A 20839-nucleotide genomic window follows, 5' to 3' on the forward strand; every position below is an offset into this window, starting at 1 on the left:
GTCACTATCAGGAATCAACAATCCAGACACCAATTCAAGGAATCCCCTCATGACCAGAAATCAACAAGCTGGATACCAAAACAAGGAAACCCCTCACAATCAGAAATCAACAAGCTTTTACCAAAACAAGGAAGCCCCTCACAATCAGAAACCAACAAGCTCAATAACAGAACAAGGACACCCCTCACTCACCTGCGTTTGGCCCCGCTTTGTCGTGCAGTGCTTCAGGCGGTGGCTTGCCCGCTGAAAATATGCAATTTTCTTTTACATGACGTTTTCCCATTTTGTGGAGATTTGCTTTCATTATGTGATGCAGCACTTCGACAAAGATTAAAGAAACATATAAAATAATATTTTTCATGTTTTTTAATTTTTTCATCGGTTTCATTGGAGTGCTTGCTTGAGTGCTTAAGCCACTTGGCGAGTGCTCTTTCAGTAAGATCTCTACAAGCCTCCATGGCGATACAGTGCCTCGGTTCTTGGTGGAGACATTTCTGGAGTTAGGGAGGAAAAATAAATTAGATGATTAAAATGAGTAAAAAAAGTTTTCAGTCGTTACAAAGTAATGAATCGCCACATCATGGCAGGATAGCAGAGAGGTATGCACTCTCGCCGTGAGCTGTCCAGCGTCGCTTTGAATCTTGACCCAGCTATAAACTGTCATCCTGCTGTTTCACAGGCAGGGTGATTCATCAATGTGTTAAAAGGATAGACCTTAAACTGGGTGTCAAATTTGTCAGAATTCCCCCTCCTCACTCTCCATCCTCACTCTCCATCCTCCCCTCTCTCACCACTCTCCCTCTCTCACCCTTCTCCCTGTCCCACTCCTCTATCTCTTTCTCACTCCCCTTAATATCCCCGTCAGCAAAGCCATGGATGGTATTTGCTAGTTTATCTAATATATAAAGCTCTTTACAACCACTGACTGACTCACTGACTGATATTAAAGACCGGTAGCATTCAGGCGACTTAGAAAGCTGAAATTTTGCGTGCGGATGGACATCGAAGCCAGAACACCAGGAAAAATCACAGAAGCGTCGTGCAACACCCGTAAGTGAAAATATAAAAAAAACTAGTAGGGCACTCGGTGGAGCGCATACCTCCGCCACTCAATGCCTGATCCACGAGAACATATCGGGCCCAATACATTTTTGAAATATCATGCTATACAGCACTATATCGTTTTTGTCTCTATATCTCAGTGGTGAAGAATCACTTAAAAAATTAAATAATTCTCGTATCCAGATCTGGATCCGGATCTTCACCAAAATCGAATCAATTCGTCCTTGTCACACGCCCAACATGTCCACCAAGTTTCGTCCGAATCCGTCCACAACCTTTTCAGATATCGTGCTATATATCGTTTTTAGACCTATCTCTCAATGGTATCCTGTACCCACACTGTACACAGACAGACAGACACAAAGGGGGTGAAAACATAACCTCCTTCACCTTCGATGGTGGAGGTAATGAAAAAAAAAATCAAATCGACCCAAGACCATGGGGAAGCACGCACGGTTCGTATGTTTACAATGTGTAAGCATACCCCGTTAGTACTTATATGTAGATAATTATTTTTTAACCGGTCCCCGTCCCCCATCTCCTTCTCCCTCTCCCTCTCCCCTCTCCCCTCTTCCTCTCGACTCTCGTCCCTCTCCCTCTCCCCTCTCCTCTCGACTCTCGTCCCTCTCCCTCTCCCCTCTCCTCTCGTCCCTCTCCCTCTCCCTCTCTCGCACAGCCACATGTTTTAAGTTAGAAACTCCAAACTCTGGACATAAATACAACTTCGTGTGGGGGTAACATCGGCCATGCGGCCTCAGCCTCACGTAGGGGGGGGAGGGCATACATTCTCTATGTAAATGTGTACGTGCCTGGTGTTGGCTTTATGGCTCGGGTGGCAGGCTTGGGATCCGAGGGTCCTGAGTTCAACTCCTGCTCGGCCGTTGAATTAATACCAGGTGGGGGTTGACAGCCTGTCATCCTTCCAAGGTTGGCAAAATGAGTACCAGCTAACTGGGACGAGTGAGCCATTCGAGTATCCTGCGTCTGGGAGTGGTGACCCATGCAGGATTGTACCCAATAACCCAGGAGACTGCGTCAGCAGCACCGATGCTCTGTTCAGAGCCTGGTACCCAATGGGTGTAAATGTGTACCGTGTAGCTCCACCTGCTGGTGGCGGCACGTGCTATTGCAATTTCCGTTGCCCTGGGAACGCTGAGGTTAAAGCATTCTGTTCGCGGGTAAATTTGGCCTCATTGTCTTCTTCCCCAAAACGGAGGGGACTGGTAAAGGCCGTCACGTGTGAGACATTTCTCAAGGGAAGGGACATCAGGACGAACGGAGGGCATCGTAAAGGGGGGGGGGGTTCAGAGCAGGACGTGGAGGACGGGGAGGGGTTTTAATGTGTCCATGCATGGGTAAATTTGTCTTCCTTTCCTTCTCCTCGCCCAAAATGGAGGGGCCTGTCAAAGTGGGGAAAATAATAACCAGAGGGAGCCGGGGACATCGTGTGAGGGAAACATTTCTCGTAGCAAGGGACGGTGGAGGGGGTGTGTGAGAGTCGGTGGAAGCCCCAAACTCCCAACTCATGGTGTCGATATAACTTTGTGAGGGAAGTAACACGGGCTGTGTTCGTGTCCGTGGCCTCAGAGGCTGTTTTGGGTCCACAAAGCAATTTTTCCTCCAAACAGGACGACGAATTGGAATCCATGAATGGCGCAATCAGAAATGGTTGGATGATAAGTTTTTTTATTTTTTTTTTTTTCCACAGGTTTGTTTTTTTCTCACTGAACTGAAGTTTGAGAGTGCCGGATGTGCGGTCGCTCCTGAGCTGTCGAAGTTCCTCTGTCGCCTTCAGAGAAAAAAAAAACTCCTTGACTGACACCCTTGGTGTCCTTCGCGAAGACTCGGCGAGCTATCACCGGCACCCTGAATAAATTACAAAATTCCTGCCCTGACTTCCTGAGGTGGAGTGGCGACGTGTCCAGGTTTCCCAGGACAGGCCACCCAGTAACTGCTTCGGCAGCGCCGACGCTCAGGACGTAGACCGTGTTTCCATGACTATGATTAATAATAAATTATTAACGTGCTGACGTCAAGTCACGGAATGTTCTATTTGGCATTTGGGCGTGGCGAGAGGTAAAACTTCTCCCCCCCCCCCCATTTTGAAGGGTGGCTCCTTCCACTTATTAGCACAGTTTGGGAGGCTGTGCGTGTATTTTTGTTCTGTGCTCTTCGGCCTTCGTCATAAACCCCCGTGTTCGGAGTTTCTCGAAATTCAACCGTATTACGGTACGGCACGGCACGGCACGGCACGGCACGGCACGGCACGTCACGGCACGTCACGTCACGTCACGTCACGTCACGGCACGTCACGTCACGGCACGGCACGGCACGTCACGGCACGTCACGGCACGTCATGTCACGTCATGTCACGAGGTAAGACGGCGAGACGTCTGTCCGTGTCGTTTGTGGCTGAAAGCGCGCGAGCTGGGCGTCGTTACGGTCCACGTGCGTTCCGCGCTGTGATTTGATGATGCGTGATGAAATAAAAACCGTTGTTGTTGTTGTTGTCGTTGTAATGTGAAGGTGCCCAACGGCGATACGGCACGCTCAATGAATGGACAACGGCACCGTTCGCATTCCGAAACCAAGTATGGCGTGTTCAGAGTTCAGCGGGTCCGTGTTCTTGTGCTGCCACTAGATCTTGTAGATCTGACATTACTGGAACGTTATGTCTTTTTTTTTTCCCCCCTTCTGGGATTATTTAATTATTAAAGCCGTTGCTCTGATCTGTGTGCTGGTCGGATCATTATATTACATGTCTGCGATTAAAATAGTTTGTCCGAACTGATTTTGCTGAAGCTCCTCTATTTGCTTCGTCTTGTTTTATTGACGCTTTTCAGATCTACTACGATCTACATCTTCCTCCTTCCCCTTTTTTATTTTATTTTATTTCTTTCTGTAACATGAATGCTGACAATGTTGGATTCCTTACAAAAAGTACTGACATTTGCTGTCCGCTCTGCCTCCGTTTTCTGTGCTGGAACCAAACACGTGTAACTTGCAAACAGTTGTCTTGTAAAGGTCATTTGCACAATAAGGTCACACATCTTGGTGATTTGTTTGAGAAATTGTGATTGACTTTTTTTTTTTTTTTTTTTTTTTTTGCAAAAGTCTGATAAAGGAAGTATCGTAAGTACAACTGGATGTTCAAGTTCTGTTCTTGCACATGGCAGCTTGGCTGCCGGGTAGCTATCATTTCTTGGAAGCGCAGCTGTGCCACTGATGCTGTGCCCCACTACCGGTAGACTGGTACTCGTTTCACTAACCTTGGAAGGATGACGGACTGAGTCAACCCCACCTGGTGTTAATTCAGCAGCCAACGGAGCTCAAACTCAGGACTCTAGGATCCTAAGCCAGCCACCCGAGTCGCCAAGCCAACATCAGGCTTTTGATGTTCAAGTGTGATGAATAAAATGTTAATAGTATTGGTTGATGACCAGTTTCTGATGTTCTGATGCTTGAAGATATTGATCTTGGCTGCCGTCGATCCTCGTCCCAGAGTAACTGGCATATGCTGATGGAACGGCGTGGCCTCCTTTTTGACATTTTGCCCAATATTTATGGCATTGTCATCGTGTGTAAGCAGTTTCCCCACATTGATGAAGATGCTTTCATTAAACGCATTGCTGTGAGGGATCAGACACATCGGCTTGGTGAACTTTGGCAGATGGATGAATTGTTGCTGGATCAAGAATCTGTACAACGTGGGTCCATTGCTCATCCACTCTGTCAGCCAGTATGTCCTCCTATGGAAATATCTAATATCCAATGAACTCTTGTAGCTTATCCATGTCTGCAGCTGGTGCAACATCGGGAAACTGTTCACAAACTGAAAGGGTCATGATGTTGGAGCACTTTTCTGCCGAGAAATCTGTTGTAGCCTTAATAACGCTGTCCATTAAAAGCATGTTAATGGATAACTGCATGCAGCCTGTGCATGAACTTCTTGTGGAATGCCTTGTAGGTTGTCTTTCATAATGTACTGTTTTGCTGCAAATCCAATGTAGATATCATTCGGGGATAGAAGAGCAATGTTGTCATCAACACTCGGTTTACAATGCCGCCTTGGTGTCGGGTCTATACTCAGAAGAGGCCCATAACAAACAAAATTGTTTTTTGAGTGAACACATCACGATATGCGTGCATGTGTGTCGTTGATCGTTATCTCCAGATGTGGGGTTCAGAAGTTGAAACGGAGCTCTCTGAGATCTCAAATTGTGGTTTTTACATTTCATTTAGGAGTCTGTGGCATCACTGCACTGTCAATCAATCACATCACTGCACTGTATGTGCTAGTGCACACACCTTCTTTTACATGGAGACCCAAAAATCTGTTTGTCGCCAGGCTGATCAAGGGTTCATCCAGCCATTGTTGTCATTGATATCAAAATCAAGAATGCCAGCTCCTCACTCCTATGGAAATGCCGAAGTAGTTTATCTTTGCAGCGTCTCGCCTGGGGGATGGCCAGCCTGAGGCCCCTGGAGTACCGGCGGAAAGTGGACGCAGCGACCCGCTGCTCCGACGCATGCTCCCACACTTGACCTGACCCGACCTGACCTTAACCATGGTGACCTTTACACTATAAACATCGTTTTTTAGAATTATTATTATAAAGAGCCTGTCAATGACTGGATTGGAGGGAGAGGAAGCTGGACTTGGAATGCTGCTGAACCAAACCAAATCTGTCATCCCCAATCAACTACACAGTTGTGTATCAGAGTTTGGCAGCAGGTTGAAGTAGAAGCTGGGATGTGAGATTAAAAACTTACTAGGAATGGCCTTTCTCTTTCAAGGGTTTGGAGGAGACTTTAAGTTGACTTTCCCTTTTGCTCGATGCAGTTTTGTCAAATGCTTGGGCACTCTTAATAGCCAGGCCTTTTGTGAGGAATATTTTGGTGTTTATGTTCAGTGTGATGCACTTAAAAAAAAATTTTTTTTTTTTTTAGTAATCCTCTTATCTGTCCAGTTTTCTTTCTTTTGTGCTTCCGCTGCTAAAAGTTAAGACCTTCAAATTTTTTCTGACTGTTCCTTCTTTTTGAGCTTTTGTCATCTCGTTTTTCTCTGTGCAGGAGTCTGTGCTCTTTTGAAATATTTGCTTTTTATATCAGAAGGGCAAAAAAGGATGTTGTCACCATAGCTTGCATTTAAAAAAAAATCTTTTTCTGAGTCCATGACATCCAAGATGTCTTGTTGCGGGCCGGGGGTCGATGGCGAGGACGACCGCTTGACGGAGCAGTTCGGCCGTCTCACCGAACACCGGAATGGAAGGTCGTCACCCCGGATAACTCTGGAGTTGACGGGTTGCTTAAAGGACCGTGGATGCCAATATTTCAACCCCGTGGCGTAGGGTTAATTGTCTCGATCTCCAATATACCTAAGTAACCACGTAGTCTAGCTACCGGGGAAACCACACCTTCGGCCGGCTTTGTCCGAACTAAGTCGCTGTTACTGACTCAGATCCGGCGTAACCGAGTGGGTCCAAAGCCGCGCCGGTCCAAATAACCACTTGCGGTACAAACGGCCTCACTATTTATCAAGCCCGCACCGTGCTGGGTCAATGGCAGAAACAACAGGCAACGAGCTGGTACATTTAACAGGGGTTTATTTATAAAAGGGAGGGAGACAGAGCAGACTTGGTCATGAATATGCAATGTACAATGAGCAATCAACACTTGTACAGTTCTACTTTCAGACTGGGCCCACAGACACACATACACACCCAAAAGAAATGTAACCCTTCGGGTGTTTATTGGACCCTCCAGCCAAGGAGGACAGGTCAGCTGTGGGGGGGGGGGGGGGTTGGTCAGAGTCCGGCTGTGCCCCTGTCCGCCTCGTGCGGTTTGGTCGGTCTTGTTCGGTGGGACTTGAACCCACAGCTTTGACGCAGCACCAAGCACCAGAGGCGCGGGATATGCAACGGACGCCAGCCAGCACGAAGGCAGACGAGACGAGAGGAACCCTTGCGCTGTGAGGACCAGAAAACCAGACCAGACGAATGGATCACCAACCGGCCAGGCGAGAGCAGATTAGTGCCAGCGCAGACAGAACGTGCCGAGCACCCTCCCTCCCCTTCGCGCATGGAGGCCAGAGGGACCACTTCTGACGTCACCTCATCCCTCATTGGACGGGGAGGGGGGGGCATGTTGGTTGCCTCGGTGGCCTGCCTTCATTGGGCAGAGGGCATGTTGATGTCTCCACCCCCCCCCCCCGAAGAGGCTCGCTCCTCGAAGAGGCTGCGTAAGAGTATATGGCGTTCTGGCTTCCCATTGGCTGGCGAGCGTCGGCCGACGCTCGCTCGTCACTGAATGGATAAGAGGGACTCCAGGCCCTTTTTTGGAGCGAAAACCAGAGCACCAGTGACCGATGAAACCCCGCCTACGCACGTGTTCGGCACGCCAGCGTGCGAAGAATGCGAATAGTGCCGAAAGCAGAGGGGGGGGGGCTGTTGCCCTTGACTCCTTTGGGGGATTTAAGATGTAAAAAGACCTGACTATAAAATAACCCACAGCACACACATGAAATTCCCATTAAACGCAGGGAGGAATCTAACTATACACATACTTATCGAAATAACTAAGCTTAGGGACTGCTGTCTGTTTGTGTGCAAAAGGCTTCCAAATCCGTAACAGTATTTCTTTGTTGCAAGTAAGGCCTAAGTCACATTTGCTCTACGGCGAGGATACGGCGGCCGTACCCCCCTGAATTGACAGAAACGTGCGGCAGCCTCAGGGTGGTCCTACGCCGTATGGCTATCTTTTACAGGCCGTAGGGGTCACCGTGGAATTGTAGCGCGGAGTTATAACTTTTTTCATTTCTACGTTGGCCGTAGCAATTCGACAAGCCAAGCTGTGACATTGATGTGTTCCACGTCGACCGTACGTAGGGCGTACGGTGGGCTTGCGTTATCCGTGCGGCTGCCGTAGGCTCTTGTCAATGAAAAATGAATTTGCCAACCCCCAAAATATTACGTTCGCCTTCGGGCCCCCCTGCGGTCGCCTTGCGGTCTGTGTGTCTACCTGCGGGCAATGCAGCGTCGACGCACGGTTCCCCTACGCCCGCCGTGCATCCTACGTATGGCCTCCGTGGCAGTCTGCGTCAACCGTGCGTCCACCGTGCGCTACCGCTAGAGATCGGAGTGTAGGTGTTTCCGAAACTCCGAACTGGTATATTCAGTAATATCTATATATATATATATATATATATATATATATATATATATATATATATATATATATATATATATATATATATATATATATATATATATATATATATTGTAGTTATGGTATATTCAGTTATATACACTGGTATATTCCGAACTGTTATATTTTTATTTCAGTAAAAAAAGAACTGGTATATATACCCACTCGTTACCGTCCGTCTGGCTGCACGTTCGCCTTAGGGTCCCCTTGCGGGCACCTTGAGGCTACCTTGCATCTGCCTTAAATTCTATGGCCGCCGCAGGGACGCCCTAAGGTCACCGTGCGACATCAAATCAAAGACCATACGGCACCCCACGCTTTCAGTCTCCACAATTTCTAAATATGCCGTGCGGCTCCCCGAAATATAAAAACATATGTGACTGCTACATTGTGTGACAGTGGAAATACTACGGCCGCCCTATAATTGCTAGTGGCCGTAGATTTTGTAGACCCTACGGCCGCCGTGCCAAATGTGACTTAGGCCTAAGTGACATCCAAGATGTAAGTAAATCATCAAATATTGTTGCGGGGCCGGGTATCGGCAATAAACGACCACGAGGTGGAGCAGTGGAGTCGTCTCCAACTGAACACCTGGAATTTAGGTCGTGACTCTCGCATAAGTCCGAGAGTTCACGGGTCCATTGGCGGACCGTGGTCACCAATATTTTGACGGTGTGGGGTAGGGTTACTTGCCTAATTTCAATATACCTAAATACCCACGTCGTCCAACTACCGGTGAAAACCACACCCTCGAGGACCTCGGGCAGAACGGACCATTTACTGAGCCCGATCCGGGTGTAAACCGAGCGGGGGATTCCAAGATCCGTCCGTCCAAATGGCAACTTACCGGCCTGAACGGCCTCACTAATTCTCAAACCCGCACCATGCTAGGCCAATGAAGGAAAGCACGAACAACGAACTGGAATATTTAATGGGTTTATTTCTAACAATAATTGGGGAGGGGAAGCACAAAAACAGCAGAGTTATCACGAATAAAAGGCAGGCAATGTACAAGCAAAGGAAAGCACTTTTTTCAATTCTACTTACGGACGGGGCCCATGGACACACACACACACACACACTCGCACACACACACGAAAATGGACCTCAATGGGTCTTCAGTCAGTAGAGTCGGGCCGGGGTACCTGTCCCGCCTCGTGCGGTCACACCGACCCGAACCACCACGGTGGAACTCGAACCCACGACCTTGGCGTTGCCAGCACCAAGACTGCAGACCGCTCAACAACTACCACAGACCATGCCGCAATCGCCACCAGGACTGCATACCGCTATCACCACGATCCACGATCCTCCAGTACGCACTCTTGTCTCTCCAACACTCCTCCAGACCACCACTCTCCTCCTCTTGAGGAGGGAGGAGCTTCTTCTCCCCACCACTCGCCTCCTGATTGGACAGTGGGTTGTCAGGCGACTCGTGGCGGCCTCCCGATTGGCCGGGCTGAACACTCCATCTGGCTAAGGCGGAGCCAGCCTGAAGTGATAGCTTCCCTGATTGCGCAAGGGGTGGTCTGGTGGGAGGGCGATGACCACCCTCCCACCATGCGTGTCTGAAAACCCAAACGGAACAGCTCGGGGAGCACCCTATTCTCCACCTCACCCCTGTAGGTGACACGATGCACATGGGCGATGGTGGCGATGGTGGTGTTGTTGTTGTTGTAGCTGTTGATGTAAAAACCTAGCTAAAAAAATAACCCGTAGCACAGATGTATTTCCCATTAGACAGAAGGGGATTGATTCTAACCGTACACATACTTATCGACATAACTAACTTTGGGACCTGAATGTTGAGTGCGCATGGTTTCCAGATTCGTAACAATATTTCCTTGAGAATGCTTTATGCAACCTGGCCTTTTTGTTTCTGGTGTCCTATTTTTGTTTGCCATTGGAAGACTGTTATTGAGGTTAAGTTCAAGTCAGGTATAGGAGCATGCGCCGGAGCAACACATAGCTGCATCCACTTTCCGCTGTTCCTCCAGGGGCCTCCGTTTATCAACCTCTGGCCCATGACATGCTGAGACATGAATATCACTGCCAAGACAAGTGAATTTCTTTGTGACCTGGACATCCTTGCCACAAACGGGAACAGACAAGATATCAGCATCCAAGATGCAATTGAAATCCTGGATCTAAGTTTTGACCCAAGAAACTCATAATCCCAACAGCTCCGACTCTTCATTCAGTGCCTGGAGGGCCCCCATAAGGATATCCAGCGTCACCACAAAAATAGCTGCAAAATGAAGGTCAGAGATCTTGACATTCCCAAACGATGCACTACAGCTTGATCTCTTCCACAACCTCCACAGAATCCAGTCCATACAGGTGCTGAAAAGTGTGGGGGGCAGTACATGCCCCTGACGAAATCCAGTAACAACTGGAAATAAGTGAGAAATGGAGCCACCACCCACACCTCACAACACTATCAGTACCAGAGTATAGTTCAGAAATCAGATCAGATCAATTTTGGTGGCACCCCACGTAGACCGAGAATCCTCCAGAGGACATCCTGATTCTCAGCTCTGCATAGAACATTTTGTGGTGCTCAACATAGGCTGTCTGGTGTTGGCTTAATGGTTAGGTGGTGGGCTTAAGATCCTAGGATACTGAGTTGAAATCCAATATTGCTGTTGAATTGATACCAGGTGGGGTTGACTCTGCCTGTCATCCTTCCGAGGTCGACAAAATCAGTGCCGGCTTGCTGGTATCTTATGTCGGAGTGGCAACCCATCCAGGATTGTGCCCATTAGCCAAGGAGACTGCTTAAACAGCACTAACGCTCTGCACAGAGTATGGCCCCAAAAGATGGATATAACATAGGCTGTGAGCATCCCCTGTTGAAACTCTCACCTGCATTTGGTGAGGACCCGAAGAGCAAGGAGGCAGTCAAATGTTGACCTCTTTGGTGTAAAGCCTGACTGCTCTGGGCGCTGGTGCTCAAGCAGATGATGGCAAACCCGATCCCGAACTATCCGAACAAAGACCTTCCCAGCACTGAGAGCAGTGTCACCCCTCGGTAGTTGTTGCAGTCCTGGCAATCACGCCTCCCTTTCCAGAGGGACAACAAGGCCCTTCTTCCGGTCAGTTGTGATTATGCCTGTGCTCCAAACGGAGCACAGAACTGCATGCAACGACACGAGTACAGCATTTCCACCAGCGTTGAGAAGTTCAGCATGGATGCCACAGATCTCAGGAGCTTTACCTCTTTCAACTGGTTCACGACAGCCTGTGTTTCCACAAACAAAGGCAGTTCACAGTTGATTGGGGGGGTCAGGAATAGAGGTTTGACCAGAAAGGGGTTGCTGGTGGACCTTGAGCGCCCTGCAGAAATATGGGAGGGACAGATAACAGAGGGAGCCGGGGGGGGGGTGAGGCCGGAGAGGAGACTGCAGGAAACACGAAGACTACCTACCTGCCTGCAGTGAGTTTTTGAAGGATCCAAAGACTCCGCCTCGTTGTAGGAGATACCAATGATGTTAAATGTCTTGATTTCCACAGCGTGAAGCTGATTAAAGGTGAGAGGCAGGAACACCAGCCCAGATGGGAGAGCAGTTCTCCATCAGGCTGTGGATGAAAGCTTTGTATGTGGTTCGGAGCTCAGGTGTGCCAAGGTAGGACTTTCCACGATGGAGGATGTCCAATTGGCGACTGTCTTTGAAGGCCAGCTTGGAGATGTGTAGCTTTCCCAGGAAAGATCATGGCAGATGGCGAGGCCCAAAAGTTTGAATGAAAGGACTTCTTCAATAGGATTGTTGAGAAAGTAGATGGGGTGGGGGGGGGGGTTCCAGACGGTCCTTTCGGAGAGACATAGTGAGAGTGTGAGATTTGTCAGGATTGAAAAGCAAACTCCTTTGGTATGGTAACCATCAGAATGACCAGACCAGTAGTCGGTGTAACCACCCGGCATGACATCCCCACTATCCTCTCTCCGAACGTCAGAGAGTGCTGCAATACTGATGTCTAAACCCTGGAGCTCGGATGATAGCAGAGACAGATGATCATCCTCTTTTAGGGATAGGACATTCCAGACACCCACTCAAAGAGACCGCCATCTGGTGGACGACACCTCAGCACCACCCCAACACACACCACCGCAACCCGACCCAGGAAGTTTACCTCCTCTCATCCTCTCATCTCATGTTTTTCTCATGTTTTTCCTCCTCTCATCAAAGAATGGGGATCCCAAAGGCTTTTCCTCAATTGCATCATCCAGTGAGCTGCTCTGTGAAGGGCAGCAGCACAGGAGGTACTCCCACAGAGTGGGTTTTTAGTTTTCTTTGCGTTTATGGGTTTTGCGGAATGAAGTGTTTTATTATGGCCGGAGTGCAAATCCTGCCACCAACCTCTTGAAAAAAGTAACCCAACTGCAGGACGATATCCGCAGACACAGTTGGGCACTAGAAATGGATGTCCTTTGGCTCACAAGGAACTCCTATGTCTTCTGACAGGTTTTGTTTTTAATCCTGCTGGGTATCCATTTCCATACACCATCTTCACCAGGAAACCTGGTGTGGGAGACGGTTTCGTCATCGACAACCCGACCAGCAAACAGGTTAGTACAGGTTTTCATGGTATCTGTAGGAAGTTACAGATCTAATCTGGTCTGGCCTGGCCTGGCCTGGCCTTGGGGTCAGTGTGAGTATTCATCAATCAACAATATCCCGTTCCTTCACAAAAAACCTGTACGGACAAGTGGCAAGAAGGAAGCCATTACTGAAAAACACACATCTAAAATCTCATCTGGAGTTTGTTGTCTAAGTGCATCTTAATGCTACTGCAGGCATGTGGAGAAATTTTTGTCGTTAGACCAGAAAAAAATTGAACTTTTTGGTCTAAATTCAAAGCATTACTTCTGGTGCAAGTCTAACACTGTACATCATCCAGTCAATACCATCCCTACTGTCAAGCATAGTGGTGGCAGCATCATGTTATGGGGCTGCTTTTCATCTGCAGGGACTGGTAAGCTTTTCAGGATGGAAAGGACAATGGACGGTGCAAAGTACAGGAAAATCCTTGATGAAAACCTGCTTGAGTCGGCCATGAATCAGAACTGGGTAGGAGATTCACATTTTAGCAGGGCAATGATCCGAAGCACAAAGCTAAAACCACACTGGAGTGGCTGAATAAGAAGACGATAAATGGTCTTGAGTGGCCCAAAGTCTCGACTTAAACCCAATTGAACATTTATGGCGAGACTTGAAGATTACAGTCCATCGACGATCCCCATTAAACTTGGCAGAACTCGAGCAATTTTCACGTGAAGAATGGGGAAAGATTACCCCAAAAGATTCATTTTCTCTATCTCGCACACTCACTTGCAAAAAAAGTGTTTCCACCAAGTACTGACCGAAGGGACTGAATACTGTTACGTTTGAGGGGGGGGGGTATGCATTCAAAGGGTAATTAGGATGTTTAATTAGGTATGCCATGCTGTTCGAGTTTACCAGGATCTCGATGTAATAAGTAGCAATTCAGTGGTGATAAGTTGTCTAGTAAATGTTCATTTCTTCAAGGGGGGAAATGATAATTGTCACGTAATTAGATAGGGACACGGGATAGGGTAAGGGTGTCTGCATAAACCCCTTTTAGTAGTCCCTGGAGACTGGCCGTGACATCACAGGACAGTGCAGCGGATGGCTCCGCCCCGTGATCACGATTGGCGGAAGGCGATGGCGGTGGGCCAATAAACGGCTCGGTTGAAGTGACGAGGACAGAAGGATAAAAAGGTTCTGTTCGGGGTCGAAAAGGAAGAGGAAGAAGATTACAACCAGAACGATCGTGTTTTTTTTGGTGTGGTTCCCTGTGGCGGTAGAGAGCGTCCTTGTGGTTGTGCTGAATCGATCGTGTTCTTGATCGTGTCTTGGAGCCTTGCCGAGCCTCGTGCCTCACCTTGGTTGGCTCTGGGGTTCTGCTGACTCGGAGTGCGGGGTCGGGCGGCGGGCGGACCTGCCTCCCTCTCCTGCTCGCGGCTTGGCACCAGAACTGGTTCCCTGGCGGCTGTGAGCGGACTTGGGCCAAGACCAGGAGGTCGACAGCACCACGGTTTCTCCTGCCCCCCTGACGAGAGCAAGGCCAGCTTGTCCGACGCCGATCCAGGGACAGTTGCGTCCACACCACGGTCCAGCCTGACCACCAGAAATAGCTACTGTGTGTGTGTGTGTGCGTGCGTGTGCGTGCGTGCGTGTGCGTGCGTGTGCGTGCGCGCGCGCGCTTGGCGCCTTAGAGGGATTGAGAACTGTATATTCATTGGAATTGTCTGTGTTTTTCCCCACGCCCGATCCCACACCATCCCGTCGAATCGCCCCGGATCCCTCTTCTTGCCGAGTCTTGTTATTTCTGGTAATAATAAAAACAAATAAACATCATCAACTCAGTGAAAAGTGACTCGTGCCACCTTCCTCGTCCCGTTTGCGGTAGAGCGATTGGAACCGCCATGTTTGGGTTATAAATGAATAAACCGCCTCCATCGTTTCGGCTCATTCTACGTTGGCGGGACTGTTCAAGTCCCGTGGACGTCACATTGGTGTCAGGGTGTTGGATGTTCGAACCCCTCTAAATTATATACCAGGATTAAAATCTCGCCACGAATTGGAATATAAAATTACTACAGAAAAGCGCGCGAGCACGGGAAAATTTTGGCGGGATTTTTCAAATTTAAATTAATTGGCGGCAAACGGGACTTCTGCACCATGGCGGATGTGCAGATGTTTGAGGAGGAAGGCCACGTGTCTGGCAGCGAGTCGGGGGAAGAGGGGAGAGACGGGGGTAGGGTTGGAACCTCCCCCATTCCGAGCGTGGACCGTGCTTCATCGCCCGTAACGGAGCCGGCAGCGCCGGAAACCGGCACGATGACGATCTGGACAATGTTGGAACGTTTAATGAGTGCAATTGCAGCACAGGGGGCAAAAATGACGGCACAGGGGGCACAAATGGCAGAAATGACGGCACAAATGGAAAATCAATTCGTGACACAGAGGGCAGACATGACGGCACAGGGGGCACAAATGGCAGAAATGACGGCACAAATGGAAAATCAATTCGTGACACAGAGGGCAGAAATGACGGCACAAATGGCAAAAATGACGGCACAGGGGGCAGAAATGACAGATCAATTGGGGGTAATGGGGGTACAGTTGGGTGCACGGATTGATTTAATGAGGGATGAATTGGGGGAAAAGATGGAGAAAATGAAAACAGATGCAGGAGTGTGTGGATGTTAAATTGGGAGAAATACAAAGTAAATTCGAGGATAGATTGGAGGAAACAAAGGTAGAAATTACATTGGAGGGGGAAAATATACGGAAAAAATTGGTAGATAAAATTGATGCAACAAACATTCGGGTTGATAAAGTGGATGAAAGCCTGGAACGTCATCGTGCCTGTGTGGATGCTCGTATGCAGCTGCAAGTTGAAGAGTGGGGAGAGCTGAGGAAGCAAGGGATGAATTTGGCGGAGGAGGTAAAAGGATTGGAGGCTCGTTTGGACGAACAAGATAAAATTATGAGCCAAGATGAAGTCTTGGATAAAGGCCTGGTAGAGCCGTCTTTTGTAAGTAGAGTGTCCGGGTTGGTTGAGGAGCAGCTACAAACTCGCGACGGAGCCTTGGAGGAGGTTGTGCGGGCCCAGAAGATCCTGCGGGAAGAGGTGAATCGGTCCATTCAACGTTTGGAACAGGAGGCAAAATTGACCCATGAGACCCTCACCACAAAACATCTTTGGCCACAGTGGGCTCCGAAATTGGATACGCAGCCACAAGGGTGTTTGATCCCTGGGCTGAATTCGGACAAGGGAGAAACTGAGAAGCGGGCCACCGTAAAAGTGATCCCTCTGGTAAATTTTGACGGGTCAGGGAGCGTTGAAGCTTTTCTGACGCAATTTGAGTGCATTTCCCGACTAAACGGGTGGAATGAGCGGGAACGTACAGGGAATTTGGTGGCAACGTTGCGGGGACCAGCCGCAGACGTGTTAAACGTGATCGCGGAGGGGATGTTGACCAGCTGCCACATTTGCGAGGCGTTGAGCCGTCGGTTTGGGTTCGCGGAAAACTGTGATCTGGTGTGGGCTCAGCTCCAGCACCGCAGATTAAAGCAGGGTGAGACAGTGCAGGAGCTGGCACAGGACATTTACCAATCAGTCAGGATCGCGTATCGGGACCTTACAGTGGAGGCGTGGGACAGACTGGCACTAGAGAAATTTTTAGCTGCTCTTCCTGACCCTGAGGTCCGAGCGCTAGTGGAGCTACAGGATCCACCCACCGTGCACCGAGCGGCCGAGTGCGCGGCCAGGCTGGCCTCGTGGAGTCGGCCGGGTCGGGTGCCCGAGAGGCAATCGGTGACGATCCGACAGGCGGAGATCCAGGATCAGGGAGGGGGGCTGGGAGAAATTGGCATTACCCAAATATTACAGAGGATGAATCCTCCTGCTGAACCGCCAGGTCTATCCGAGATGCCCTTTCATAGGTCGGGTCCGGAGATCACTGTCGGGGGTCCGGGAGACTAGATTGGGCTGAGCATATACGGCCATGCTCGGCTGCTGAGATTGTGGCGAAGTGCCCCCCTTTGGTGGAAAAAAAAATGAATTGTGGGAAAATTGGCATGGGTTTGTAAGTTCTGCTGGGTTTTAGAGTGACAATCGGGACAGTGGGTAATTGGAAACAAAGTGGGCACGAGTGGCTGTCCAATGGCTGGTGCGTGGATCGGGTGAGAAGTGCTGTGTGAGTTGTTTTAAGTGAAGAAGTGAAATGTATGGTGCACACATTGTTTTTTTATTGGGCATGGTGTGATAACAGGGAAGGTCATGGTCGGTGAAGTGTTAGAAATGCAGGTGTCACATGTAAGGCCGATGGGGTGGGGGAGTCATGTGGGTTTTGTGGGGAGGGATGATGTGCTTGTCCACAGGGATTGCTGAAGCTCACGGTGAGCGTGAATTGCGACCCCCTTCAAGGAGATTCACCACCTGGTGGCTAATGGTGACAGTGTCTGGAGGCAACTGGGAGAGGGTCTGGTTGGGCGACCAAGGCGGGTAGGACCTTGGCGACCCAGGAAGGCCAGAGGAACCAGTGAGACCCCTTCCAGTGTGTTGTACAGGATGAGAGCTGATGGCTACCAGGGGGGTGGGAATCAAAGGGAGCGGGGCGGAGAAACGTCTGGGTTGGACTAAAGCTTACCTGTGGGCATGGTTGCACCTGAGATGCCCCCATCATCTTGTGGTAACCCACCCCACGGCCACGACGGGATTCAGCCTGAATGATTAAAATGAGGACCATGACCTAGAAATGTGATGATTACCATGGTGTGAGTGTTGTGAAGATGTGTAAGTCCCACCCGATCCCGTACAACTTGACAGGTGCAGCAAGGGCATGATGTCCGCATAATTTTGGGGCAAGCAAATTTGAAAATTGGCTCCCCAGGTAACGCTGGGTCTATTAGCATCCACTGGGGGAGGCAGTCAAGTGTAAATATCCTGTGAATAGTGTCGTTAAGGCTTAGAGTAGGAATATAAAGTATAAGTGTTGTGTTTTTGTGGAACCTTTTGTTTCCCCTCCCCAGATCACTGGAAGAGTGCTGGGCAAGAGCGATGATCCGGAGGATGGAGTGCAACTTTGCTCAGTGCTCTCATGTGATAAAATAAAAAAAATATAAAAAAACGAATGATTGTTTAGGCGAGGATAAGGCCATAAGGGGGTAGTACATTAAGCAGGATAGGTAAGTTAGCTGCGACTCGCTGCCCATTGCCCCTCCTACTTTATTTCGTTAGGTTAATTAGGTGTGAGTCAGTAAGTGTTAAGGCTGGTATGGTAGCGCCTGTGATATACCTTGCAGGAGCTGCGGTACCAGAGGAGGGGGCAGTGTTACGTTTGAGGGGGGGGGTATGCATTCAAAGGGTAATTAGGATGTTTAATTAGGTATGCCATGCTGTTCGAGTTTACCAGGATCTCGATGTAATAAGTAGCAATTCAGTGGTGATAAGTTGTTTAGTAAATGTTCATTTCTTCAAGGGGGGAAATGATAATTGTCACGTAATTAGATAGGGTAAGGGTGTCTGCGTAAACCCCTTTTAGTAGTCCCTGGAGACTGGCCGTGACGTCACAGGACAGTGCAGCGGATGGCTCCGCCCCGTGATCACGATTGGCGGAAGGCGATGGCGGTGGGCCAATAAACGGCTCGGTTGAAGTGACGAGGACAGAAGGGTAAAAAGGTTCTGTTCGTGGTCGAAAGGAAGAGGAAGAAGATTACAACCAGAACGATCGTGTTTTTTGGTGTGGTTCCCTGTGGCGGCAGAGAGCGTCCTTGTGGTTGTGCTGAATCGATCGTGTTCTTGATCGTGTCTTGGAGCCTTGCCGAGCCTCGTGCCTCACCTTGTTTGGCTCTGGGGTTCTGCTGACTCGGAGTGCGGGGTCGGGCGGCGGGCGGACCTGCCTCCCTCTCCTGCTCGCGGCTTGGCGCCAGAACTGGTTCCCTGGCGGCTGTGAGCGGACTTGGGCCAAGACCAGGAGGTCCACAGCACCACGGTTTCTCCTGCCCCCCTGACGAGAGCAAGGCCAGCTCGTCCGACGCCGATCCAGGGACAGTTGCGTCCACACCACGGTCCAGCCTGACCACCAGAAATAGCTACGGTGTGTGTGTGTGTGTGTGTGTGTGTGTGTGTGTGTGTGTGTGTGTGTGTGTGTGTGTGTGTGTGTGTGTGTGTGTGTGTGTGTGTGTGTGTGTGTGTGTGTGTGTGTGTGTATGCTTGGTGCCTTAGAGGGATTGAGAACTGTATATTCATTGGAATTGTCTGTGTTTTTCCCCACGCCCGATCCTACACCATCCCGTCGAATCGCCCCGGATCCCTCTTCTTGCCGAGTCTTGTTATTTCTGGTAATAATAAAAACAAATAAACATCATCAACTCAGTGAAAAGTGACTCGTGCCACCTTCCTCGTCCCGTTTGCGGTAGAGCGATTGGAACCGCCATGTTTGGGTTATAAATAAATAAACCGCCTCCATCGTTTCGGCTCATTCTACGTTGGCGGGACTGTTCAAGTCCCGTGGACGTCACAATACTTTTACAAGCAGTGAATTTTGACTTGTACCTGTTTTTTGCAGGTATTCCTGACACGTAACCTCCTTCAACTGGAACAGTGTTTCGTTTGATCTCTTCAGTTATATGAATAAAAAGATCTTTTGGAAAAACTTGTTTCCATATAATTCGTAATTCATCTAATTATTGCTGGGGGGTGAATACCTTTCAGGCCACTGTTGTAGGTCTACATTTTAATCGTTACCTTGCACGCATGATATATGATGCTCTGATCGCCATTGTTACTAAGGGCTTTTGTGCATGCGTGGCGATGCATTGTGGGGTGATTGCCTGATTTTGAAGGTTCCGTATTGAAGCAGGTTGATTGTTCTTATGGTGATATGCCTTCTCGACGTATTGTATTGACTGTGTGTAACATTTTAATGTGTCATCCCTCACCATACAATAAATGTCCCATGCCCCATTTTCCCCCTCGCATAAAATTATCTAAATTTGTTGTTGTTGCGTTGTAAATGTGATTCACACCTTGTTGAGGTTGCATGTGCCTCCATGAGCATTTGTACATTGGATTGTAAGGGACAATGCTTTACCCTGGGTTTGCTACCTAAACTGTTCCTTGTCAATGTTTAATATGCTGGTCAACCAACAAGTGTTTTTTTTTTGTTTGTTTCTAATTTTTATGGTATTGGGTCTTTTTTTATTTTTTATTTTATTTTAATGCCTCGACAGCTGAAAGTACCGGAGGCATTATGTTTTTTGGGGGGGTTATCAATCTGTCCGCGTGTGCATAGCAGGTTTTTGTTTCTGCGATAACTTGTGAACCGTTGAAGGGATTCCAACCAAACTTGGCAAAAGCATGAACTGGAATACAAAGGTGAATTGATTGGTATTTGGGTTCTAAAGGGCAAAGTCAATGTGCCCTTTCAAAATAATTTTGCAGATCATAAACTCGAATTAGAAGCTTCTGATGTTTTCTCTTCTGTTTATCTCTCTTCTCTCTCGCACTCACCCATGTGACCCTTTTTATCGTTCACGTGACCTTCAATTGGAATCAAACGCAAGTGTGTTGATTTCAGAGACATATCCATTGACTTCATTCTCGTCTAATTGTATTTTCTAGTTTACTTTATGTTGTGAAGAATGCTCAGCGTATTTGTTGCGACAGTCATGTGTTGGCAGACGAGGGCCTATAATTTACAAGATTATCGCTCCACAAAATGGAGCCAGTTTGTACTGAGCCTCGACTTGTCCACCCCACTATTCTTGAATTTTTTTTTGGAGGTATATTGTAACTTTGATGCCTATTTGAAAAGAGGATGTGGGAACTTTCTGAAACGTGAGCAATATCTCATATCTTCTGGCTGTGAACACAGCACTACTATTGGCCGATTCCAAGGTTATACTCCATATAAAATAGTGGAATATATTTGATAATTTTGCCAGAAAATACAAGTATTTTTAGGAGGGAGTGGAGGAGGTGGGGAGTGGAGGAGGTAGGGAGGGGGAGGGGGAGGGGAAGACAAAGCATTTGGTCA

At 48.6% G+C, this 20839-nt stretch overlaps 1 protein-coding gene across 5 annotated transcripts in view; it reads left to right on the forward strand.

Annotated features, from left to right (window-relative positions):
* The window catches only part of LOC147021127 (sodium/myo-inositol cotransporter 2-like), a 165066-nt gene that overhangs the window by 4180 nt on the left and 140047 nt on the right, over positions 1-20839 (forward strand). For 2 of the 5 annotated variants that reach the window (XR_015060716.1, XM_085890908.1), the window contains exon 1: positions 3445-3653. The exons of 1 other annotated variant lie outside the window; for it this stretch is intronic. Coding sequence is in view for 2 of the 4 variants with exons in the window: in XM_085890908.1 (XP_085747034.1) it covers positions 3620-3653 (34 nt within the window). In the remaining 2 variants the exon portion in view is untranslated. 2 more of the 5 variants (XM_085890910.1, XM_085890909.1) reach the window with 2 other exon arrangements.

Source organism: Eptatretus burgeri, chromosome 8, assembly GCF_056783735.1.
Source record: "Eptatretus burgeri isolate ZD-2024b chromosome 8, Ebu_testis_v1, whole genome shotgun sequence".
Classification (NCBI taxonomy): Eukaryota; Metazoa; Chordata; class Myxini; order Myxiniformes; family Myxinidae; genus Eptatretus; species Eptatretus burgeri.